Source organism: Salvelinus sp. IW2-2015, linkage group LG4q.1:29 (genome assembly GCF_002910315.2).
Source record: "Salvelinus sp. IW2-2015 linkage group LG4q.1:29, ASM291031v2, whole genome shotgun sequence".
In the NCBI taxonomy this organism is placed as follows: domain Eukaryota; kingdom Metazoa; phylum Chordata; class Actinopteri; order Salmoniformes; family Salmonidae; genus Salvelinus; species Salvelinus sp. IW2-2015.
In genome coordinates, this window is record NC_036842.1 from 70,891,014 (window position 1) to 70,918,193 (window position 27,180).

Genomic DNA, 27,180 nt, shown 5'->3' on the forward strand with positions numbered 1-27,180 from the left:
CGTCTTTCTCCATTAGGCACCAAAGGCAACTGGACCATTGTCACGATAACACAATGGGTTGTATACAAAGCTTCAGGCAATGCTGTGACCGGCCGAAAAATACCAATGTCCGAATTAGTCTTCCAGCAGTGTGTTTCGTATGGCAAATTGCCATGATCATCTTATTCGGCATTTTTATCCGTTATAACGAGGAATCGGATGCACATTGGATAGAGCATAAAACTTCTAATAACATATCCAGTAACATTGAGAACGACTTCTATTTCAGATATCCAAGTAAGTGACCCAAAATGACCTGCTCTTTTGCTTTTCAATTTTGATTTATGTTTTCTTTTTATATTGGTTTATTATTTTGATTTTATTTCACCAACCAAACATTTCTGAAATAAAATAATTCTATATATTCTCAACAAAACTTTGCCAATTTGGTTGTTTTATTTAGAAACGTAGGCTATTAGGGTAGTCCTTTTCCACAAATTATCACTTTTTATTGTAACATTAAGAAAATTATTGAACACATAAGCTTATGAGAGCTGATGCTTCGCAATTCCATATGCTTATTTGTACTTGCATGGCAATGACCAGAACTTGAACATTATAGTTGAACATTGCATAAAATGATAAAATTAAACTTTTGTTCAGCAATAACATGTCATGTAATAGTTGTGAAAAATATAGATTATAATAGGTCTATTACCCAATAGGTAGAATTTTTTGGTATTTTCCAGGAATGTCATACTAACTTTCAATGATCTGCCACATATACACACAGGTGTACAATATATTTCCAGTGGGCTTGTCCCTCCTTCCTAAAGTTCATTATCTCCCACACCCTCTCACAACAGGTGCATCTGCAGACTCCAGGATGCTTATATCATATGAAATGGCTAGAATTACAAGATTAATAATGAACATCAAGGCGGTGCGTGTGTGTGTTACATGTGTGTGTTGTCTGTGCATGGGTGTATGTGTGTTGTTTAGCTTCAGTTCAATTCGTTGTATAGAATCTTATTTCACCTGTTATAGAATTATGAGGGTGTGGTTGAATTTAGCTCAGTACAGGTGTGGGTGTCAGTCCTAACGCAGGACCATCTCTTATTTTGGATGTCAGGTGATAAATGATTTTGCTGTCACAGTCTGTTGTATAGAGACCAATCAAGCATGAGATCGAGGAGTAGGTCATTTGATCTCTGAAGTCAGTATGGGAACAATCTGAACAAGGCAGGGAATTTTCTTCAAGGGCCATATTGTTTGTCTGGTACAAATAGATGCTGTATTTGTTAACCTGATATTATATAAGAGTGGGTAACATGTAGGATTTTAATTTGATCACCCTGTTGCAGGGGAACTTTCCTGAAATGCAGGACATTTAAAACTTGCAGTGTATTTAAGAAGAAAAAAAATTATTGTTACATACACCAGATAGGTGCAGTGAAATGGTTGTTGACAGGGTTAGCCATAGTAGTACAGCGCCCCTGGAGCAAATTAGGGTTAAATGCCTTGCTCAAGTACACATCAATTTTTCTCCTTGTCGTCTCATGTATTTGAGCCAGCAACCTTTTGGTAACTGCTAGGCTACATTTCCACTTGTAATTTTGACTTGATTTTCCCTTACAAAAAATGTATCAAACCCTACAAAAAGGTCAATTTGATTATAATCCACATAATTCACATTTTCTGTTGCTGCAGGATTATTTTCCTGCTGTAGCAAACTACCTCAAATTAAGATCCTACATCTGTGGTAGTATATTAGACTGTTGTGTACACTTTTTATTTGAGTAACTAATGTTTCACAATGCGAATGCGACCTGTAGTCCTCTGGAATGCACCAGACAGTTATGGCTGCTCATCTTGAAAATGATACTGGCTTGTTAATGCTAGTATTTATTCATACTGGTGTGTCCTGTGGATGTAGCCAAGAGTAATTTCTGTTGGCCATATGATTATTTTCGGGCGGCATGTATCCTAGTGGTTAGAGCGTTGGGCCAGTAACCGAAAGGTTGCCAGATCGAATCCCTGAGCTGACAATGTAAAAATCTGTTGTTCTGCCCCTGAACAAGTCAGTTAACCCACTGTTCCAAGGCCATCATTGTAAATAATAATGTGTTCTTAACTGACTTGCCTAGTTAAATAAAGGTTAAATAAAAATAAATACATTCACTTGGATGATGACTGAATTTTGAAGTCAGTGAAGGCTGGTGCATGCTCAGTCCCCTCCTGTACTCTCTGTTCACTCATGACTGCATGGCCAGGCACGACTCCAACACCATCATTAAATTTGCCGATGACACAACAGACAACGATGAGACAGCCTAAAGGGAGGACAACAACCTCTCCCTCAACGTGATCAAGACAAAGGAGATGATTGTGAACTACATGAAAAAGAGGACAGAGCACGTTCCCATTCTCATCGACGGGGCTGCAGTTGCGCAGGTTGAGAGCTTCAAGTTCCTTGGTGTCCACATCACCAACAAACTATCATGGTCCTAACACCAAGACAGTCGTGAAGAGGGAACGACAAAACCTATTCCCCCTCAGGAGACTGAAAAGATTTGGCATGGGTCCTCAGACCCTCAAAAGGTTCTACAGCTGCACCATCGAGAGCATCCTGACTGGTTGCATCACTGCCTGGTATGGCAACTGCTCGGCCTCCGACACTACAGAGGGTAGTGCGAACGGCCCAGTACATCACTGGGGCCAAGCTTTCTGCCATCCAGGACCTCTATACCAGGCGGTGTCAGAGGAAAGCCCTAAAAATTGTCAAAGACTCCAGCTACCCTAGTCATAGACTGTTCTCTCTGCTCTATTTGCACTTCCCCCCTCACCCCCTCTTTATACCACTGCTACTCTCTGTTGTCATCTATGCATAGTCACTTTAATAACTCTACCTACATATACATACTTCCTCAAATAACCGGTGCCCCCGCACATTGACTCTATATCTGTACCCCCCTGTATAGTCTCGCTATTGTTATTTCACTGCTGCTCTTTAATTGCTTGTTACTTTTATCTCTTATTCTTATCTGTATTTTTTTAAACTGCATTGTTGGTTAGGGGCTCGTAAGTAAGCATTTCACTGTAAGGTCTACACCTGTTGTATTCGGCGCATGTGACTAATATAATTTGATTTGATTTTAATTTGTTTTCTTGTAAAAAATGTCAAATTGAGTATTTGCGTCTACCAAGTTCACAGTAATGTTTTGGATCCCTTTTTACCTGTACATTATTTATACATACTGTATATGTTTATGTATGGCCTCCGTACATCACCTTCTATGTTTTAGTCTGTATATTGTGTCTATGCCCTTGAGAATGGTCATGTTTTCCTTTTGAACATTGTAAAACTGCAATGTGAGTATCCCAAGATGCTTAATCTTGAGTTTCGGTATGGTACGTTCTAGTTGAGCCCTCGATGATTTTGCATGGGGGATGTACACATTGTAAATATGGGGCTTCCAGTATGGACAGAAACCAAAACTTCATTGTAAACAGCTTTCTACTCGTACTATGGGTATCTATGAGGTTATTTGTGTATACTGTATCTACACAGTTAGTAAAACAGAGATGTCCTTGAACCATGTTTGCATAATTTTCACTCTTGACCTTTCCATTATCCCCCATGTCACCCTCACTCTCTCACATGCCATGTTGTGAAACAGGGTTTTTTGAAAGACCGGACAATCACAATTATTTTTCTTAATAATAACAGCATTACAAATATATACAGTACCAGTCAAAGGTTTGGACACATCAACTCATTCAAGGGTTTTTCTTTATTTTTACTATTTTCTACATTGTAGAATAATAGTTTAGACATCAAAACTATGAAATAACACATCCAGTAACCAAAAATATGTTAAACAAATCAAAATATATTTTATATTTGAGTAGCCACCCTTTGCCTTGATGACAGCTTTGCACACTCTTGGCATTCTCTCAACCAGCTTCATGAGGTAGTCACCTGGAATGCATTTCAATTAACAGGAGTGCTTTGTTAAAAGTTTATTTGTGGAATTTCTTTCCTTCTTAATGCGTTTGAGCCAATCAGTTGTGTTGTGACAAGGTAGGGGTGGTATACAGAAGATAGCCTTATTTGGTAAAATACCAAGTCCATATTATGGCAAGAATAGCTCAAATGACCAAAGAGAAACGACAGTCCATCATTACTTTAAGACATGAAGGTCAGTCAATGCTGAACATTTCAAGAACTTCAAGTGCAGTCGCAAAAAAACATCAAGCACTATGATGAAACTGGCTCTCATGAGGACCGCCACAGGAAAGGAAGACCCAGAGTTACCTCTGCTGCAGAGAATAAGTTCATTAGAGTTAACTCCACCTCAGATTGCAGCCCAAATAAATGCTTCACAGATTTCAAGTTACAGACACATCTCAATATCAACTGTTCAGAGGAGACTGCGTGAATCAGTCCTTCATGGTTGCATTGCTGAAAAGAAACCACTACTAAAGGACACCAATAAGAAGAAACGTACTTGGGCCAAGAAACACGAGTAATGGACATTAGACCGGTGGAAATCTGTCCTTTTGTCTGATGAGTCCAAACCGCTGTATCTTTGTGATACGCAGAGTAGGTAAATGGATTATCTCTGCATGTGTGGTTCACACCGTGAAGCATGGAGGATGATGGTGTGATGGTGTGGGGGTGCTTTGCTGGTGACACTGTCTGTGATTTATTTAGAATTCAAGGCACACTTAACCAGCATGGCTACCACAGCATTCTGCAGCGAAACGCCATCCCATCCGGTTTGCGCTTAGTGGGACTATCATTTGTTTTCAACAGGACAATGACCCAACACACCTCCAGCCTGTGTAAGGGCTATTTGACCAAGAAGGAGAGTGATGGAGTGCTGCATCAGATGACCTGGCCTCCACAATCACCCAAACTCAACCCAATTGAGATGGTTAAGGATGAGTTGGACCGCAGAGTTAATGAAAAGCAGCCAACAAGTACTTAGCATATGTGGGAACTCCTGATTTGTTTAACAGTTTTTTTGGTTACTACATGATTCCATATGTGTTATTTTCATAGTATTTCATTATTCTACAATGTAGTAGGTGTGTCCAAACTTTTTACTGGTACTGTATATAGACCAAAGTATCAGCTATCACACCATGTAAAGGAACAACCTCCTAATAAAAAATGTTTCTTCATGAAATACTCCTACTGTAACTGGATTTATGTCAACTCCATCAGAGGAATTTCGTTTTTACATTTATTGTTCAACAAGTGTTTAAAGGCCTTGATTGTTTCATTCTAACATTAGATTATTCAAATATGAAATACAAATCTCCAAACATATTTTTGTTTTGTTTTACTTTGGCATGTTTTTCTAGATTCAGAACGTAAAACAAGATGTATTAAGGAAATATGATCCTTTATGTCTAGTACAGCAAATACTTCAATAGTGTAAACATATATTGGTTAACATGGTTAACATATTTTTCTGAATATTACCAAAACAAATTGATGTTAAGGGGGTTAGCAATCTGTGACAAAGCTGACAAGCCACTGACGGAGTTGACAATAGATACAGTTGAAGTTGGAAGATTACATACACCTTAGCCAAATACACTTAAACTCAGTGTTTCAAAATTCCTGACATTTAATCCTAGTAAAAATTACCTGTGAGAAGTTAGGATCACCACTTTACTTTAAGAATGTGAAATGTCAGAATAATAGTAGAGAGAATGATTTATTTCACCTTTTATTTTTATCACATTCCCAGTGGCTCAGCTTTTCTCACATTCCCAGTGGGTCAGAAGTTTAGATACACTCAATTAGTATTTGGTAGCATTGCCTTTAAATTGTTTAACTTGGGTCAAACGTTTCGGGTGGCCTTCCATAAGCTTCCCACAATAAGTTGGGTGAATTTTAGCCCATTCCTCCTGACAGAGCTGGTGTAACTGAGTCAGGTTTGTAGGCCTCCTTGCTCGCACACACTTTTTCAGTGCTGCCCACAAACTGTCTATGGGATTGAGGTCAGGGCATTGTGATGGCCACTCCAATACCTTGACTTTGTTGTCCTTAAGCCATTTTGCCACAACTTTGGAAGTATGCTTGGGGTCATTGTCCATTTGGAAGACCCATTTGCGACCAAGCTTTAACTTCCTGACTGATGTCTTGAGATGTTGCTTCAATATATCCACATAATTGTCCTCCCTCATGATGCAATTTCTATTGTGAAGTGCACCAGTCCCTCCTGCAGCAAAGCACCCCCACAACATGATGCTGCCACCCCCGTGCTTCCCGGTTGGGATGGTGTTCTTTGGCTTGCAAGCCTCCCCCTTTTTACTCCAAACATAACGATGGTCATTATGGCCAAACAGTTCTATTTTTGTTTCATCAGACCAGAGGACATTTCTCCAAAAATTGCGATCTTTGTCCCCATGTGCAGTTGCAAACCGTAGTCTGGCTTTTTTATGGCGGTTTTGGAGCAGTTACTTCTTCCTTGCTGAGTGGCCTTTCAGGTTATGTCGATATAGGACTCGTTTCACTGTGGATATAGATACTTTTGTACCTGTTTCCTCCAGCATCTTCACAAGGTCCTTTGCTGTTGTTCTGGGATTGATTTGCACTTTTCGCAACAAATAATCTCTAGGAGACAGAACGCGTCTCCTTCCTGAGCAGTATGATGACTGCTTGGTCCCATGGTGTTTATACTTGCATACTATTGTTTGTACAGATGAACGTGGTACCTTCAGGCGTTTGGAAATTGCTTCCAAGGAAAACCAGACTTGTGGAGGTCCACAATTTTTTTCCTGAGGTCTTGGCTGATTTCTTTTTTACAGTGAATTATAAGTGAAATAATCTATTTGTAAACAATTGTTGGAAAAATGACTTGTGTCATGCACAAAGTAGATGTCCTAACCGACTTGCCAAAGGTATAGTGTGTTAACAAGAAATTTGTGGATTGGTTGAAAAACTAGTTTTAATGACTCCAACATAAGTGTATGTAAACTTCTAACTTCAACTGTACTCAAAACAGACATATTCTTGTCTCTAAAAATAAAAGTTAATTACACATATTTGTAAAACATGGACATTTGTTTATTTAACTTTCCCCAAGAAAAAATAACTATTCTACTGGATCTTTCAGCACTCTGACAGAGTGTATTGTTTTATAAAGTTGACAAATTGCATATTTTTCTTCTTTATTCAAGTGGTATACTACATAGCAATTTTGTTTTCCTCAGTTGCTTTATGACTGTAAAACCTAATTAAAATGAACATGTTTGAACCAAAAATCTTATTCTATTTGACTATATAAGGGAGATGGAGTTGACAGGTTACAGTTGTGACCATGGTGATTGCAATAATGTTTGTTTAAATCTCTCAGAAGTAGAGAACTTTTCAGACCATGAGTGGTCTTGTTGCACTATATTTAATCAGCAGGTGAAGAAGGGAAATCATATGAGAGTGTAAATTTACTCATCAGACATTTTACTACATAGTTTCCACAGAGGATGGATAGCCTACATATAAACTCAGCATAAAAAGAAACGTCATCTCACTGTCAACTGCGTTTATTTTCAGCAAACATAACATGTGTAAATATGTGTATGAACATAGCAAGATTCAACAACTGAGACATAAACTGAACAAGTACCACAGAAATGGAATAATGTGTCTCTGAACAAAGGGGGGGTCAAAATCAAAAGTAACAGTCAGTATCTGGTGAAGCCACCAGCTGCATTAAGTACTGCAGTGCATCTCCTCCTCATGGACTGCACCAGATTTGCCAGTCCTTGCTGTGAGATGTTACCCCACTCTTCCACCAAGGCACCTGCAAGTTCCCGGACATTTCTAGGGGGAATAGCCCTAGCCCTCACCCTCCGATTCAACAGGTCCCAGAAGTGCTTATTGGGATTGAGATCCGGGATTGAGATCCGGGATTGAGATCTGATGATGCTGTGACACACCGCCCCAGACCATGACGGACCCTCCACCTCCGATCAATCCCGCTTCAGAGTACAGGCCTCGGTGTAACGCTCATTCCTTCAACGATAAACACGAATCCGACCATCACCCCTGGAGAGACAAAACCGCGACTCGTCAGTGAAGAAGACTTTTTGCCAGTCCTGTCTGGTCCATCGACAGTGGGTTTGTGCCCATAGGCGACATTGTTGCTGGTGATGTCTGGTGAGGACCTGCCTTACAACAGGCCTACAAGCCCTCAGTCCAGCCTCGATCAGCCTATTGCAGACAGTCTGAGCACTGATGGAGTGATTGTGCATTCCTGGTGTAACTCAGGCAGTTGTTGTTGCCATCTTGTACCTGTCCCACAGGTGTGATGTTCAGATGTACCGATCCTGTGCAGGTGTTGTTACACGTGGTCGGCCACTGCAAGGACAATCAGCTGTCTGTCCTGTAGCACTGTCTTAGGCATCTCACAGTAGTGACATTGCAATTTATTGCCCTGGCCACATCTGCAGTCCTAATGCCACATTCACACAGATGAGCAGGGACCCAAGGCATCTTCCTTTTGGTGTTTTTCAGAGTCAGTAGGAAGGCCTCTTTAGTGTCCTAAGTTTTCATAACTGTGACCTTCATTTTTTTTAACTAGGCATGTCAGTTTATAACAAATTCTTATTTTCAATGATATCCTAGGAACAGTGGGTTAACTGCCTTGTTCAGGGTCAGAATGACAGATTTTTACCTTGTCAGCTCAGGGATTCGATAGTCCAACACTAACCACTAGGCTACCTGCCACCCTTGTTGCCTATCGTCTGTAAGCTGTTAGTGTCTTAATGACCGTTCCACAGGTGCATGTTCAATAATTGTTTATGGTTCATTGAACAAGCATAGGAAACAGTGTTTAAATCTTTTACAATGAAGATCTGTGAAGTTATTTGGATTTTTACGAATTATCTTTGAAAGACAGGGTCCTGAAAAAGGGACGTTTCTTTTTTTGCTGAGTTTAGTTTCCATGTCTAATTCATTCTCTTTGTAGAACTAGGATTAATATGTAACTGATTACAATTGACCCTCTCATTTCCCTAAGTGTTGATCTGCACCTTATACCCTTCCCTACCTCTCCCCCACCCACCACGCCTCGCCCTCTTTTTCCCCCAGGTTTCCAGGATGTCCATGTGATGATCTTTGTGGGCTTCGGATTCCTCATGACCTTCCTGAAGCGCTACAGCTTCGGTGCCGTTGGCTTCAACTTCCTCATCGCCGGCTTCGGCCTTCAGTGGGCACTTCTGATGCAGGGATGGTTCCACTCTCTGGACCCAATGGACGGCAAGATCAAGATCGGCGTGGAGAGGTTAGAGTCCATCGGTTTTGGTCTAACAGCGTTAAACTTGTATCTTTGGATCTTCTGTCTTTTGTGACTAATGAGATTAGTGAATGCTGGTGTCATATTTGATAGGTGAAAGTGATGTCACCACAGTGGTCACCTGGAAAGACGAAAGTGAATATTGTATGGATTTATATAAAAAAGCTTCTAACATAAACAAACTCAACCCATCCAACAAAGCCCTTCTGGCTGACCATTCACTGACTATAATTGGACAGATACTTTACATATTATGTATAACCTTATGAATGAGTCCTATGTGAATGAGTCAGTCATGCAAAACATATGCCTACATCATTGAAATCAATCTATAGAATAACATGTGTGGATGGAAATGAATCCTGTATGCGTGCATGGTGGGAGTGCCAGAGAGAACCTATCGTGATGCCAGAGAAGTGGAGGAACCGGTCTGCATTTGAAAATCCCTTATGTATCACCTGTTACTGTTGATCCTCCTGGCTTGTGAGATATACTGTCTGTGGACACAATAATGTGAGGGCAAACAAAAACACAGTACTACATGTAATCACGCATATATGATACTGTTGAAGTATTGTATCAACAGATAATACTCCATGTGTGGGTGCATGTCTGTGTGACGTGTGTGCGTATAAGCAAACGTGTGTGTGTGTGTGTGTGTGTGTGTGTGTGTGTGTGTGTGTGTGTGTGTGTGTGTGTGTGTGTGTGTGTGTGTGTGTGTGTGTGTGTGTGTGTGTGTGTGTGTGTGTGTGTGTGTTTAGGGGGGTTATGTGAGATCATAGAAATACTGTGCGTAGAGGGGGTGCAGCTCTGTGTGTGGTTTAATTTGTAACAAACTACTGAAGGATACAAATCGACCAAGTCAATATACTGTATCATAATGTTGGACTGGCAATTTAATAACAAGGTTCTTAAATTATTTTTAAACTATTGGCCTTTGAGGATGAAGTCATTGTCATTATTTTCTGTGACCATTTTAAAGGGACAATGACATGGTCATGCTACACTTTTAAAACATAGACTCACCAATATCCCGTTATTATTTGGGATACTTTAGTATTCTGTTTTTGAGTTGATGCATATTAACATCATATCCCGTTTACAATAACCATGAAAAGCTTGTATCCCGGTTATGAGAAACCCGGATAAGATGCCTGGGATATGCTGATCTTAGACGGGATACTGTGGAATGTCAACACTTTATTCCCTTTACTGTTGTTTTTCGTGGTCTGCGCAAGCTCAGTTTAGCATGTCATGGTTGTTGTGTTATGATGTTTTCATCTGATTGTCAAACCAATCACATAAAAAAGTATGCTATACCTGCACAGTTCCATCCACCATAATAATTCCATAATAATGTATTTTGCTGATACTCCTTACTGGACCATATAGCCAACCGGTTAATGCTACTTTCACCTCAAATTTATATATGTTTCTGCTTATAATTTCCAACATTTGGTAGGCCATATTATAATTTCTGGCATTTGGTAGGCCATTTGTTTGTTAACTATAGTTAGATACATGCAGCTTCTCTTCTATCATAACTTGTTGCCCCAGAAGACTAAATAAAATGTTCACGAGAATAATTTCATACATCGACAGAATGAATGCATTATTAATCAAGATAATTAACACTGGTAATGTATATTTGTTGTATAATTTCACTGCAAGAAATGCATAATTCTGCAGGAGTTAATATTATATTATTTTACATGTGAGAGGTTATAGGCCCACAGTCAGTGTCCACATTTAAGTTACTATTCCATTTAACCCATATGAACTTCAATTAGGAATATTATGTTTATTTCTGGAGACAGGGATACTCGTGAGCAGGATATCAAAGGTGCATGTAAACAGTTTATCCCAAATAAGCCGTTAAGTGGGATATGAGCTACTTTCCGGGAACACTGTGCACATGTAAATGTAGTCAGTGACCAAATTACAAAATACAGCACAAACATATCTGGAACCAGGCTGACACTGACCCAGTAAACATTCTAATCTTACCCTGGTTCTGTCCTTCTCAGCATGATCAATGCAGACTTCTGTGTAGCCAGCTGCCTGATAGCGTACGGGGCGGTGCTAGGCAAGGTGAGCCCAGTCCAGTTGATGGTGATGACGCTGTTTGGAGTCACTCTGTATGCTGTGGAGGAGTATATCATCCTCAGCCTCATACATGTAAGTCTTTAGTAAATAATAAAGGCTTTAATATTAAGTCCTGCATAAAACCTGCATACATGGTTCTCAAGAATGGCACACAGTGATGCTGTGTCATGGTACGTGCTTGTTTGATTGATTGAATGCATTTACCTTTACAATAAAACTTAATGGAATAGATGCAGATATCTATACTGAACAAAACTATAAATGCAACARGCAACAATTTCAAAGATTTTAGGTGAGCAGTTCATAAAAGGAAATCAATTAAATWAAATATATTATTTAGGCCCTAATCTATGGATTTCACATGACTGTGAATACAGATATGCATTTGTTGGTGATAACTTTTTTTATTAAAGTAGGGGCGTGGATCAGAAAACCAGTCAGTATCTGGTGTGACTACCATTTGCATCATGCAGCGTGATGTATCTCCTTTGCAAAGAGTTCATCAGGCTATTGATTGTGGCCTGTGGAATGTTGTCCCACTCTTTTAATGGCTGTGCGAAGTTGCTGGATATTGGCGGGAACTGGAACACACTGTCATACACGTCGATCCAGAGCATCCCAAACATGCTCAATGGGTGACATGTCTGGTGAGTATGCAGGCCATGGAAGAACTGGGACCTTTAAAGCTTCCAGGAATTGTGTACAGATCTGTGCATTATCATGCTGAAACATCAGGTGATTGCGGCGGATGAATGGCATGACAATTGTCCTCAGGACGTCACGGTGTCTCTGTGCATTCAAATTGCCATCGATAAAATGCAATTGTGTTCGTTGTCCATAGCTTATGCCTGCCCATACCATAACCCCACCGTCACCATGGGGAACTCTGTTCACAACCCTGACATCAGCAAACCGCTTTCCAACATGGTGCCATACACGTGGTCTGCGGTTGTGAGGTCGGTTGGACGTACTGCAAAATTCTCTAAAACAATGCTGGAGGCTGCTTATGGTAGAGAAATGTATATTCAATTGTATTCAATATTCTGGCAACAGCACTGGTGGACATTCCTGCAGTCATGCTGACTAAAGGAATGCTACACCTGTGTAATGATCATGCTGTTGAATCAACTTTTAGATATGCCACACCTGTAAGGTAGAACAAATGCTCACTAACAGGGATGCAAACAAATTTGTGGACAAAATTTGAGAGAAATAAGCTTTTTGTGCGCATTAACATTTTCTAGGACCAACATTTTCTGGGACCAACACTTTACATGTTGCATTTATATTTTTGTTCAGAGTACATACGAATAAGGTGGCTGGTTTACTGGATATCATTCTACGTTATAGGCCAGGGATGCTGGTGGCTCCATGGTGATCCACACATTCGGGGCTTATTATGGTCTGTCCATCTCGTGGATGCTGTACCGGCCCAACCTGGACCAGAGCAAGCATCGGATTGGCTCTGTCTATAATTCAGACGTCTTTGCCATGATCGGTGAGGCTGAACTATAATGGTTGACACTTTTCACATTTGCCATACTCGTATTGGTGAAACTGTATCAAAATTGATCCATTCCTGCCCCATAGGAACCCTGTTCCTGTGGATGTTCTGGCCTAGTTTTAACTCGGCCATCTCGGACCACGGTGATGGGCAGCATCGAGCAGCCATCAACACCTACCTGTCCCTGGCCGCCACTGTCCTCACCGCCATAGCCATCTCCAGTCTCTCCCAGAAGACCGGCAAGCTGGACATGGTAATGTAATGGACCCACATYGTGTGTCAGATCAGTCCCAGATCTGTTTGTGCTGTCCTGCCAACTCCTATGATCATACCTACTAACTTTTTATCATGTACTGCATCTCTACTCAAGCTATTGGCCAACTCTTTTGTTTCTGTGTTCCAGGTTCACATCCAGAACGCCACACTGGCCGGGGGCGTTGCCGTGGGAACGGCAGCGGAGTTCATGCTAATGCCTTATGGGTCTCTGATTGTAGGGTTCTGCTGTGGCATCGTCTCCACCCTGGGCTACATTTATATCACGGTAACGTAGAATATGGAGTCACATCAGTTTTATTCATGAGTTTTCTGTCTGCAACATTTCACTAAATGTGCTTACTGAATGCAGTGAAGGAGTATAGTGGCTATTCGCTAGTATAATTGGGACTAGTTAGTGGCTTATGACTAGGCTACTCCTATTTGATTAGTGGTCATATAGCTAGCTATGTGTCTTTGTCCCCTCAGCCATTCATGGAGAAATATCTGAAGATCCATGACACGTGTGGCATCCACAACCTCCACGCCATGCCTGGGGTCATAGGGGGCATCGTGGGCGCCATCACTGCTGCAGCCGCCAGTGAAGGCGTCTATGGCGAGGAGGGGTGAGTTCACAGGTTACAACTGTATGCCCAACGAATGGCCTGTTATTATTTCAGTCTGCCCCAGTTTTAGGCCTAATTGGCAGCTTTAAGGTGATGAACTCATCTGATGTAATTATTATGCACATGCAGTAGTGGCACAGAAGATGGGCAACAAGAATACTGCGACAATGAAAAGAATGTCTGCTCAGTTGTTGCCGCTTCTAAATGTGATATTTTCCTTAGACTTACTGATATAGAGTAACAATGTTGTTTTTTAAATAGGTTGAGAAACACGTTTGACTTTAAGGGGGAATGGAAAGATATGAAGCCGACCCAGCAGGGAGGACACCAGGCAGCAGGGCTCTGTGTTGCCCTCTGCTTTGGAATCGGAGGAGGAATCATTGTTGGTGAGAGTGGTGTCCCGATTAGGTTGTGTTTGTGGTGTGTCGTGTGTGCGTGTTGCGTGTGCCGTGTGTGGCGCTGTGCGTGTGCGTTGTGCGTTGTGCGTGTGCGTGTGCGGTGTGTGTGTGTGTGTGTTTGCATGAGAACATGTTACAAGATAGCTGCTATGGTTACTGTGGTATTGTAGTATTGTTTGGCTGGGGTGTGTATCTGAATAATTTCTCATGTACTCAGTCGTGTACTCAATGTTGGTGAGATGAGGATGTTGTGTTTACCACAGGCTGTATCCTGAGGTTACCGATCTGGGGGTGCTCCTGATAACAGCTGCTTTGATGATGAGATCTACTGGGAGGTGAGATACTGAACTAAACCATTAGTCTAAATAGCACGAAGAACCGTGAAGCCATGTTGGAGCTATTTTTCTGAAGTGGATTTCTTAGTTTTTCAGTAATATTGTACACCTTTTATTTTAACTGATTTATGTCATTGTTAAAGAAAGTGTATGTTTTAGTCACCCTGTACCTAAAAAACAGTGATTCCTTCATACTGTCACGTCCTACATGGAAGGCCAATACAGTATTTGCTTGTCTCCAGTCCAATAAGGTTGCTTATTGTTATATCTAAATGGCTTTGGTTTTGAAAGAGCTGAGGAAGGAAATGGCCAGTGGAAACTATGTTTACCTCTTCTTTACATGAATTGGAAGTTCTAAAAAAAAAAAAATGTTATATGATGAGATGATGATGATGATTTTCTGCCCCCAGTTACCTGAGGATGAAGAGAACAATCCACCTACCGTGGAGTACAGTAACCAATGCGGACAGGGCCGTGTAAGTAGCAGATTGTGCAACTGTGTGATTATGGAGGTTGGATTGTAGGTTTTTTTTCTTACACCTCATGGTACAGTATGAGAACTGCTTTGGTTTCATAAGATGTGTTGTTCAAGTATCTATCAAGATGGCAGCAGACCACTGCTATATACAGCGTATAGCCTCCGATAGTGCAAACAATCTATGTTTGGGCCCACACAATACTGTGAATATTGCCTCAAATAAGTGGAGACAGCATGGCACCATCGCCTCCTTTGAAATGCTGTGGGTGTGCCCAGTGGCCTACCCAGATAGGGGTGTTCCATAGCTCTGCACGGGTGCTTTCTGAAAGTGACCTTGAAGTTACACAGTAGCTGTTGGGCTTGGCCTGAAAATGACAATGATACTGCTTTTAGAATAAGGGATTTAGAAGGTATCTGTCTATTTGATGTAAAACAATATAGAAAATAACAGGAAACAACTTTTTATTCCATTTCAGTCAAGCAATTTTAAAAATAGAAAAAGTGTACTGGGAATTTATGAATAAACTGTTTGGCTGAGGCCTTGATATGATGAAACCACGTTGGAGAAGATGTGCAGCCTATATATTTACTTTCATTTGATGGTTGATGTTTAAATATGTGTTTAGGGGCTGTATCAGTTTCACACAAAGGTTGTAACCTTAATGTAACCTTGTCATTTACAGAACAGAATCTAATATATCTTTGGAACGGAGACAGAACTGACGCTAGAGCCTGATGTCATCTCCCCCCTACACTTTCAACTAATGGTCCTATCCTACACTGACTCCTGCTGGACAGAAACCAGTCCTCTCCTCTTCACCACTCTTTATACTGTTCTGTTCATGGAATTTATAGAAACACTGATACTTGTTATCTTTAATGAAATCACATTGGAAAATAATAAAATAGCTAGATAAAAATGATGGTGGCATGTTTTATCACCAGTCAGGCATATGTCAAATCACAAGCAGACCCTTAATCATTCATATTAACTGTAAAATAGGCTACTGTATGTGACTGTACACAATGTCTTTATACAGCCCACACCTCCGGTGATGCTGGTGCTCGAATAATTATTGCAGTTATCAGAATTTTTGGAGATTCTGTCCTTTTTGACAGGTATACCGTATGCCATGTTTTGTTTGTTTGTTTATGTTTTTTTTAGGTCCTGTTGCTGGGGTGTTTCATAGGGGGGGCCAAGGGGACACCAAGAACCGTTCATGGGTGGCAATGGGAAATCAGCAAATTGGCTTAAACTATGATGTATTGAATAACTATTTCAAATGGTAATTTTTGTCTGCCCTAATCTATTTAAATAAAACAATAATTCACAAAAAAACTTTACTTGTCTTTTTCTACTAGCACTGACTTTGCTGATAATTACTTTATAATTATATATATTTTTTAAACCTAAACCTTCCAACTCTGCACTTCATTCAACTGACAGCTTGGATCCACTATCCACGATGGGTGTGATGAAACAACGGAAGCCCCATTCATTTTCAACGGAGGGAAAAAAAGTGGTCAGATGGACCGCTGGGCAATGCGAGCATGCATGGGCAAGGGAGTGTGAACAGGGTGGGATTTAAGTCGGGGAAAGTTTAACTTTATGCAAATACTTTGCGATATATTTTGACCAATCAAAGCTCAGTATAGTTTCCAGCCACTACTGGATTGGCTGTTGATTCTAGCACTACCTAGCATGTTTGCTAGCACACAAATGAGGGCGAAGCTAGCATGGCTATTTGAATTATCATTGTATTATGGATCACGGCCATGAGAGAGAAGTCACACTGTTCACTACAGCTGTTCAATCCTCTCTCCAGAGTCCTAAAGCCAGCCAGCCAAGCAACAGCCTTCAAGCCTGCTCTAAGGCGTCCACATGGTCCTAAGCCCGCCCGCGAATGGTCTAACAGTGTTACACTATACTAAACAAAAATATAAATGCAACATGCAACAATTTCAAATATTTTACTGATTTACAGTTCATATAAGGAAATCAGTCAATTTAAACAAATGCATCAGGCGCGAATATATGGATTTCACATGACTAGGAATACAGATATGCAGCACAGATACCTTTAAAAAGGGACGTAGGGACGTGGATCAGAAAACCAGTCAGTATCTGTTGTGACCACCATTTGCCTCATGCAGTGCAACGCATTTCCTTTGCATAGAGTTGATCAGGCTGTTGATTGTGGCCTGTGGAATCTTGTCCCACTCCTCTTCAATGGCTGTGTGAAGTTGTTGGATATTGCTGGGAATTGGAACACGCTGCCGTACACGCCGATGCAATTGTGTTAGTTGTCCGTAGCTTATGTCTGCCCATACCATAACACCACCGGCCCCATGGGGCACTCTGTTCACAACGTTGACATCAGCAAACCGCTTGCCCACACGACGCCATACAAGTGCTCTGCGGTTTTGAAGCCAGTTGGACGTACTGCCAAATTCTCTAAAACGATGACTTATGGTAGAGAAATTAACATTCAATGGTCTGGCAACAGCTCTGGTGGACATTCCTGCAGTCAGCATGCCAATTGCACGCTTCCTCAAATCTGTGGCAATGTGTTGTTTGACAAAACTGCACATTTTAGAGTGGCCGTTTTTTGTCCCCACCAAAAGGTGCACCTGTGTAATGATCATGCTGTTTAATCAGCTTCTTGATATGTCACACCTGTTAGGTGAATGGATTATCTTGGCAGAGGAGAAATGCTCACTAACAGGGACGTAAACAAATTTGTGCACTACATTTGAGAGAAATAAGCTTTTTGTGCTAATGGAACATACACATGCTTATTGCTCACATGGAGCAATCCAAACAAAAGACAACAAACTACAAGCACGTATATCATACCAACGGGAAATTAAAAACTGTAATATCTTATGCTTATGTTATGCTTCTAGATCCGACAGTGCTGCAGTATGTAACAGGTAATATCTAACAATTCCACAACAAAACCTAATATCTCACAAATTCCACAACAAAACCTAATACACACAATCTAGTAAAGAAATGGGATAAGAATATATAAATATAAAATATATGGATGAGCAGTGACAGAGCGGCTAAGATGCAATAGATAGTATAGAATAGATAGTGTAGGATACAGTATACAGTATATACAAATTAAATAAGTAATGCGAGATGGCATTATTAAAGTGACTAGTGTTCCATTTATTAAAGTGGCCAATGATATCAAGTCTGTAGGTAGGCAGCCGCCTCTCTGTGCTAGTGATGGCTGTTTAACAATCTGATGGCCTTGAGATAGAAGCTGTTTTTCAATCTCTCTGTCCCAGCTTTGATGCACCTGTACTGACCTCGCCTTCTAGATGGAAGCGGGGTGAATAGGTAGTGGCTCGGGTGGTTATTGTCCTTTATTTTTTGCCTTCCTGTGACATCAGGTGTTGTAGATGTCCTGGAAGGCAGGTAGTGTTCCCCTGGTGATGCGTTGTGCAGAACGCACCACCCTCTGGAGAGCGGAGTTGTGCAGTTGCCGTACCAGGCGTTGATACAGCCCGACAGGATGCTCTCGATTATGCACCTGTAAAAGTTAGTGAGGGTTTTCGGTGACAAGCCCTCACCTCCTCCCTGAAGAGGCGCTGTTGCACCTTCTTCACCACATTGTCTCTGTGTGGGTGGACCATTTCAGTTTGTCCGTGATGTGTATGCTGAGGAACTTAAAACTTTCCACCTTCTCCGCTACTGTCCCGTCGACGTGGATAGGGGGCGGCTCCCTCTGCTGTTTCCTGAAGTCCACGATCATCTCCTTTGTTTTGTTGACGTTGAGTGAGAGGTTCTTTTCCTGACACCACACTCTGAGGGCCCTCACCTCCTCCCTGTAGGCTGTCTCGTCGTTGTTGGTAATCAAGCCCACTACTGTTGTGTCATCTGTAAACTTGATGATTGAGTTGGAGGCGTGCATGGCCATGCAGTCATGGGTGAACAGGGAGTACAGGAGGGGGCTGAGAACACACACACTGGGGCCTCAGTGTTAAGGATCAGCGGAGTGGAGATGTTGTTTCTTACCTTCACCACCTGGGGGTGGAGGGTACTATGGTGTTGAATGCTGAGCTGTAGTCAATGAACAGCATTCTTACATAAGTATTCCTTTTGTCCAGATGGGATAGGGCAGTGTGCAGTGTGATGGCGATTGCATTGTCTGTGAACCTATTGGGGCAGTAAGCAAATTGAAGTGGGTCTAGGGTGACAGGTAGGGTGTAGGTGGTATGATCCTCAGCTAGTCTCTCAAAGCACTTCATGATGACAGAAGTGAGTGCTACGGGGCGCTAGTAATTTACTTCAGTCACCTTGGCTTTCTTGGGAACAGGATGGCCGTAAACACAGCAGCCAGCTGGTCTGCACATGCTCTGAGGATGCGGCTAGGGATACCATCTGGGCCGGCAGCCTTGCGAGGGTTAACACGTTTAAATGTTTTACTCACGCTGTCCATGGAGAAGGCGAGCCCACAGTCTTTGGTACCAAGCCGCGTTGGTGGTACTGTATTGTCCTCAAAGCACGCAAAGAAGTTGTTTAATTTGTCTGGAAGCAAGACTTCGAAGTCCGCGACAGGGCTGGTTTTCTTTTTGTAATCCGTGATTTTCTGTAGATCCTGCCACATATGTCTCGTGTTTGAACCGTTGAATTGCGACTTCATTTTGTCTCTACACTGATACTTTGCTTGTTTGATTGCCTTACGGAGGGAATAACTACACTGTTTGTATTCGGCCATATTCCCAGTTGCCTTGCAATGACTAAATGCGGTGGTACGTGCTTTCAGTTTTGCGCGAATGCTGCCATCAATCCACAGTTTCTGGTTTGGGAAGGTTTCAATAGTCACAGTAGGTACAACATCTCCTATACACTTCCTTGTAAACTCGCTCACCGAGTAAGCGTATACGTCAATGTTGCTCTCTGAGGCTACCCGGAACATATCCCATTCCACACGATCGAAGCAATCTTGAAGTGTGGAATCCGATTGGTCAGACCAGTGCTGGATAGACCTAAGCACGGGTGCTTCCTGTTTTAGTTTCTGCCTACAAGATGGAGTCATGGTCAGATTTTCCAAAAGGAGGGCGGGGAAGGGCCTTGTATGCATCACGGAAGTCAGAGTAGCAATGGTCGAGCGTGTTACTCGCTCGTGTACTGCAATTGATATGCTGATAGAACTTAGGTAGCCTTGTTCTCAAATTAGCTTTGTTAAAATCCCCAGCTACAATAAATGCAGCCTCAGGATATATGGTTTCCAGTTTGCATAAAGTCTAGTGAAGTTCCTTAAATGGCCGTCTTGGTATCCGCTTGCGGGGGGATATACACGGCTGTGACGATAACCAAGGAGAGTTCTCTTGGGAGATAATACGATCGGCATTGGATTGTGAGGAATTCTAGTTCAGGTGAACAAAAAGACTTAAGTTCCTGTATGTTGTTATAATTACACCATGAGTCGCTAATCATGAAACACACACTTCCGCCCTTCTTCTTAACGGAGAGATGTTTATTCCTGTCGGCGCAATGCACTGAAAATCCCATTGGCTGTACTGACTCCGACAGCATATCCCAAGCTAACCATGTTTCCGTGAAAGAGTATGTTACAATCCTGGATATCTCTTTGGAAAGAATCTCTTGCCCTGATTTCATAGACTTTGTTAACAAGGGACTGGACATTAGCGAGTAATATACTCGGAAGCGGTGGGTGGTATGCGCGCATCCGAAGCCTCACTAGAAGACCACTCCGGCACCCTCTCCTRCAGCGGAGTTGTTTTTGGGTCAGCCTCTGGAATCAGTTCAAATGCCCTGAATTGTTCAGACAAAGGATCCGCTTCGGGAAAGTCGTATTCCTGGTCATTGTGCTGGTTGTGCTGGTAAGTTGACGTCTCTGATATCGAATAGTCCTTCCCGGCTGTACGTAATAACACTTAAGGTTTTCTGGGCTAACAATGTAAGAAAAAATATATTAAAAAACAAAATACTGCACTGTTTCCTAAGTACTAGAAGCGAAACTGCCATCTCTATCGGCGCCATTTTTCAGTATCCTCACGTTTGCCGATGACACAACAGTGGTAGGCCTGATCACCGACAATGACGAGACAGCCTATAGGGAGGAGGTCATAGACCTGACCGTGTGTAGCCAGGACAACAACCTCTCCCTCAACGTGATCAAGACAAAGGAGATGACTGTGGACTACAGGAAAAGGATGACCGAGCACGCCCCCATTCTCATGGACAGGGCTGTAGTGGAGCAGACTGAGAGCTTCAAGTTCCTTGGTATCCACATCACCAACAAACTATCATGGTCCAAACATACCAAGACAGTCGTGAAGAGGAAACGACAATGCCTATTCCCCCTCAGGAGACTGAAAAGATTTGGCATGTGTCCTCAGATCCTCAAAAAGTTCTACAGCTGCACCATTGAGAGCATCCTGACTGGTTGCATCACTGCCTGGTATGGCAACTGCTCGGCCTCCGACCGCAAGGCACTAGAGGGTAGTGTGTGCGGCCCAGTACATCACTGGGGCCAAGCTTCCTGCCATCCAGAACCTCTATACCAGGCGGTGTCAGAGGAATGCCTTAAAAATTGAGGACCAGTCCAGTCACCCTAGTCATAGACTGTTCTCTGCTACCGCAAGGCATGCAGTACCGGAGCTCCAAGTCTAGGTCAAAGAGGCATCTAAACAGCTTCGACCCCCAAGCCATAAGACTCCTGAACATCTAATCAAATGGCTACCCGGACTATTTGGATTGCCCCCACCCCCTTTTACGCTGCTGCTACTCTCTGTTATTACCTATGCATAATCACCTTAATAGCTTTACCTACATGCACATATTACTTCAATTACCTCGACTAACCGGTGCCCCCACACATTGAGTCTGTACCGGTATCCCCTGTATATTGCCTCGCTATTGTTATTTTACTGCTGCTCTTTAATTATTTGTTACTTTTATTATTTTTATTTTTTGTTGGTATTTTTCTTTGTTGTAATCCGCGCATGTGACGAATACAATTTGATTTAATTTGATTTGAATGATGGTTATGAAATGAACCCAAGCTTGTTTCTCACAAGTGTAGACGGTTGTGAACTCTGCAAACAATTTTTCCACTCCGAGAATGTTAAATGACTAATTAATACATGAATTAACAGAAATTAATGTAGCCAAATGACGAGGATTAACGATACATTTATTAGGCATACTGGTGACATAGGCCATATAATGGGGAATTTATCAAATAAAAAAATAAAAGCCTGGGCAAACAATTCACACAATGAAACATTGAATGTGCAAGAATTGGAGAGAGACATCTGAGTGCTTTCTGGAGAGCTGAGTGCCCAGCCAGGTCACCCGTGATACAAGTCAGTATTAGACGGCCATCCATGTCTGAGGATGTCGGGAGATGATGTGGAAACTGGCCACTAGGGGCCACAGTGGGCACTTTTTCCATCAAGTAGGTTTTGGTTTTGCTAGGGCATTGTTGATGGGGATGGTGGATGGACATAAGTATCTGCCGCTGACACAAAAAGTTGCATGTTTGAATTATTTTCTCAAACCTTAAACCTTACTTTACCCATTCAGAGTTAATACCTAACCTTAAGATTTTTGGAGTTAATACTTCAACTTAACCTTAAACACTTCAAAATTTGACTTTTGTAGTAACTTCGAAATTTGACATTGGAGAATCATAGATGAACATCTAATTCTGCCATGAGACTGGAGAGAGACACCCCATACCTTCGCCACACACCCCTCCCCTTCTTCTCAACATTTTAAATGATATTCAAGACAAATTTATCGCACATATTTTAGATGCATTTCACTAGCAGCCGCAACTCAATAATCAGCTAGGCCTATTGCCATGCAGGCTGCCCAAATTGCAGACTTACCAAATAGGCATAGGTCTACTCACTTGAGTTTTAAAACAATCCACAGCTATTAAAAAAACAGAAAAATAAGCGAATGATTCTTTGTGGCTAAGTCATGCTCTCTGGTGAAGTATTTTGCATGATTTTATTTAGTAATTATATAATTTTGGAAAAACATCAATTTACTTTTGGGGATGGCAGCATCCGAACAGAGCACCGTGCACCCGCCAACGTTCCTTTCCAATTCGCGAGGGGCTGAAACCAGGGATCTGTATATCATGACAAGATGCTCATGTCTCCSCCCTAAAAATTTGATTTTTGGAGAGAGTGAGCCCTCTCGTTTGTCTCTTCCTCTCTGCTGAAACTAGCGAGTGAAACAGCGCCCCTCTGTCTTACTAGATGTAGCCCATGTATCTAATGATGTCTGAACAGAAATATTATAACATGCTATACTATTTTTTTCCCAGACAGAATCAGATATATGGTCTACACATACTGAGACAGAGGGGGGCTATTTCGCTCTGTCTTGGTCAAATAAATTATCAATATTTCAATATTTTATTTGGAAGCGTAAGAAGGTATGGTAGGCATACACTGCGTATAGCACAGTGGTCTGCTGCCATATGAGGATATTTTACATAACACGTCTTATGAGGCTTAAGCAGGGCCAGTGTTATGATCAGGTCTTGGGGGGCCTGGTGTAGCATAAGAAATGCCTTTGTCCTCATAAGATGTAAAATATTCTGATGGCAGCAAACCACTGCAGCGCATGCCCACCGCTAGTGCAAACAATCCATGTTTGGGTCCACACAATACTGTGAATATTGCCTCAAATAAGTGGAAATAGCATGGCACCATCACCTCTTACCTTGTTCTTTCAGAGTTTTTGAGATGCTGAATTGGAAAGGCACGTGTGTTGGAAAGTTGAATTGGAAAGTTCATCTGTCCTGTGTTGATAGGGGTGTTCCATAGTTCTGGATGGGTGCTTTCTGACAGTGACCTTGAAGTTGAAAATGACTATGATACTGCTTTTAGAATAGGGGATTTTCATGACAGTGTCTGGGAGGTAAAAAGCATTTGCCATTTGTGAGAGGAGGATTTTGTCAATTTAGGAGGTATTTGTCTTTTTGATGTTTAACAATATAGAAAAAGAACAGGAACCAACTTTTTATTCCATTTAAGTGAAGCAATTTTAAAAATAGAAAGAGTGTACTGGGAAGTTATGAATAAACTGTCTGGCTGAGGCCTTGACATGATGAAACCACGTTGGAGAAGATGTGCAGCCTGTATATTTACTTGAATTCGATGGTTGACGTTTAAATGTGTGTTTAGGGGTTTCAGGTATCAGTGTGTATCAGTTTCACACATAAAAGTTGTAACTTTAATCTAACCTTTGTCTTTCACAGAACGGAATCAAATTTCTCTGTGGAACAGTCAGAACTGACGCTAGAGCCTGATGTCATCTCCCCCCTACACTTTCAACTAATGGTCCTATCCTACACTGACTCCTGCTGGACAGAAAACAGGCCTCTCCTCTTCACCACTCTTTATGCTGTTCTGTTCATGGAGTTTATAGTTAATTTGTACTACTTTAGATGGAATCACAACAATATCTTCCTAAGAAACACTGACACTTGTTATCTTTGTTTAATGAAATCACATTTTATTTCTGGTTCATTCTAATATGTACGTTATAAAGCATTTAATTAAATCTACCCATTTGAACAACTTCATCACTAGAAGTGTTTCATGAGACTATTATTGTAGTCTAGTAGGTCTAATGTGTAGCCTACTATGTTATTTTTAAACCACTCCAAACAAGAAGTTCCCTCCCAGGAAAAATAAAGTTATTCTATCTATGATTTCATTTTGCATGTCTGCTGCTTTGTTGAAAACAATGAGAACTTTTACATTGAGAATGTGAAGACAAGTCTATGTCACTCAGTTGTGTATTTGAATGATTCTTATGTTTAAAAAACTGTGATTTGTTTTAAACAATGTAAGTTATATACCACAAATATGGATATTTGTACTGTTACGMAACTGACTAGACCGCCTACTGTTAACACTTTACATTCTAAGTCTAGGGGTTCTAGGCTTGCCTAATGGTTCTGTAACCTGAATGAATTTGTGAATAAATGTGAGAAGTAAGCGTAGGCAACCAGTTGTTGAATGTTCATGTGCCCAGGGAGACAGCAACCTTATTTTAGGTCCAGGGCCAGCTCTGTCTTGACTCCTTTGGGTCCGCGAGCCCAAGCGGATTATTACATTCATATGGTGAAGGAAACAAATACTGTATACTGTACACAAATAGGAAACTACAAACAGGCATGCCCAAACTAAAGATTCACAACCAAAACTAACTGTTACAGAACCGACTAGTTTCCGATCTGAGGGAATGGTCTTGATGGCATCTGCTTTGATGAGATCTACTGGGATGTGATACTGTACTAAACCAGACTAAATGCATTAATATCATGAAGACTGCAAAGTCATTTTGGAACTATCTTTCTGAAGGTAATTCCTTAGCTTTTTTTAGTTGGGAGAATTTAAATCAAAATAATTGTACACCTTTTGTTTTAATTGATGTATGTCATTGTTAAAMGYAAGTGTATGTTTTAGTCACCCCTGTCACCTAAACAATAGGGTTTCCCTCATACTGTCACGTCCTACATGGAATGGTCAATACCAGTATTTAGCTATTAACTTGTCTCCAGTCCAATAAGGGTTGCTTATTGTTATGTCTAAATAGTCTTTGGTTTGAAGAGGCTGAGGAAGGAAATGGCAGTGGAAACTATGTTTACCTCTTCTTTTACATGATATTGGAAGTTCAAATAAAAATGTTTCTATGATGATGGTGATGATGATTTCTGCCCCCAGTTACCTGAGGATGAAGAGAACAATCCACCTACCGTGGAGTACAGTAACCACATGCAGAGCAATACTGTGTAAGTAGCAGATTTGTGCAACAGTGTGATTATGGAGGTTGGATTGTAAGGTTTTTGTTTCTTACACCTCATGGTACAGCATGAGATCTGCTTTGGTTCTCATAAAATGTGTTATGTCAAGTATCATCAAGATGGCAGCAGACCACTGCTATATACAGCGTATAGCCTCCGATAGTGCAAACAATCTATGTTTGGGCCCACACAATACTGTGAATATTGCCTCAAATGTGTGGAGACAGCATGGCACCATCACCCTTACCTTGTTCTTTCTGAGTTTTTTAAATGCTGAATTGGAAAAGTGTGTATGTGTTCGTGTGTGGTGTGTAGTGACGTACTGCACTGCACGCACAGGAAAAAAAGCAAATTTGAGGAAAAGAGCACATTTCCTGCAATTCTACACATTTTTCTATGGCTTACGACGTGTTCATATACTATCTTTTAGGGTGGGGGGCAAAGCTTGTGGACCCCCCGAACTGCGGGGGGGTGTGGTACGCCAAATGTGTGTGTGTGTTGGATAGGCTACGTGTTCTGTCTTTAAGTTAATCTGTTCTGTGTTGATAGGGGTGTTCCATAGCTTTGGACGGGTGCTTTCTTAAAGTCACCTTGAAGTTATAGAAAATGCATTTGATGTGTGTGAGAGGAGGATTTTGTCTATTTAGGAGGTATCTGTCTATTTGATGTAAAACAATATAGAAAAAGAACAGGAACCAACTTTCAATTCCATTTAAGTGAATCAATTTGAAAATAGAAAGAGTGTACTCGTCAGAATATTTTAATTAATAAACTGTCTGGCTGAGGCCTTGATATGATGAAACCATGTTGGAGAAGATATGTAGCCTAGATATTTACTTGAATTCGATGGTTGACGTTTAAATATGTGTTTAGTTTCACACGTAAAGGTTGTAACCTTAATGTAACCTTTGTCTTTCACAGAACGGAATCTAATTCCTCTGTGGAACAGTCAGAACAGACTCATCTCCAACCTACACTTTCAACTGATGAGCCTATCCTACACTGACATCTGCTGGACAGAAACCAGTTCTCTCTTCCTCATTACCATATACTGTTCTGTTCATGGAATTTATAGTACATTTTTAGTACTTAATTTAATGAAATCACATTGTAACCACATGTAACCTGTTTGTTCTAAATATGTTATTTCGGGTTCATTCTAATCTCTACGTTATGAAGCATTTMATTAAATCTACCCATTTGTTCAACATAGTCACTAAAGTGTTTGATGAGACTATTATTGTAGTCTAGTAGGTCTAATGTGTAACCTACTACGTTATTTTTAAACCACTCCAAACAAGAAGTTCCCTCCCAGGAAAAATAAAGTTATTCTATCTATGATTTCATTTTGCATGTCTGCTGCTTTGT

General features: G+C 41.2%; 1 protein-coding gene across 1 annotated transcript; it reads left to right on the plus strand.

Annotated features, from left to right (window-relative positions):
- On the plus strand, nt 1–26,839 carry LOC111962478 (ammonium transporter Rh type C 1-like). The gene is given in 12 exon segments (XM_023985590.2): nt 1–276; nt 9,092–9,284; nt 11,324–11,474; nt 12,753–12,900; nt 12,993–13,159; nt 13,310–13,447; nt 13,648–13,784; nt 14,046–14,170; nt 14,446–14,473; nt 14,475–14,517; nt 25,733–25,800; nt 26,734–26,839. Coding segments are annotated over 12 exon segments (1,506 nt in total). The 5' UTR covers nt 1–53; the 3' UTR covers nt 26,819–26,839.
- Nucleotides 26,840–27,180: the final 341 nt, after the last annotated feature.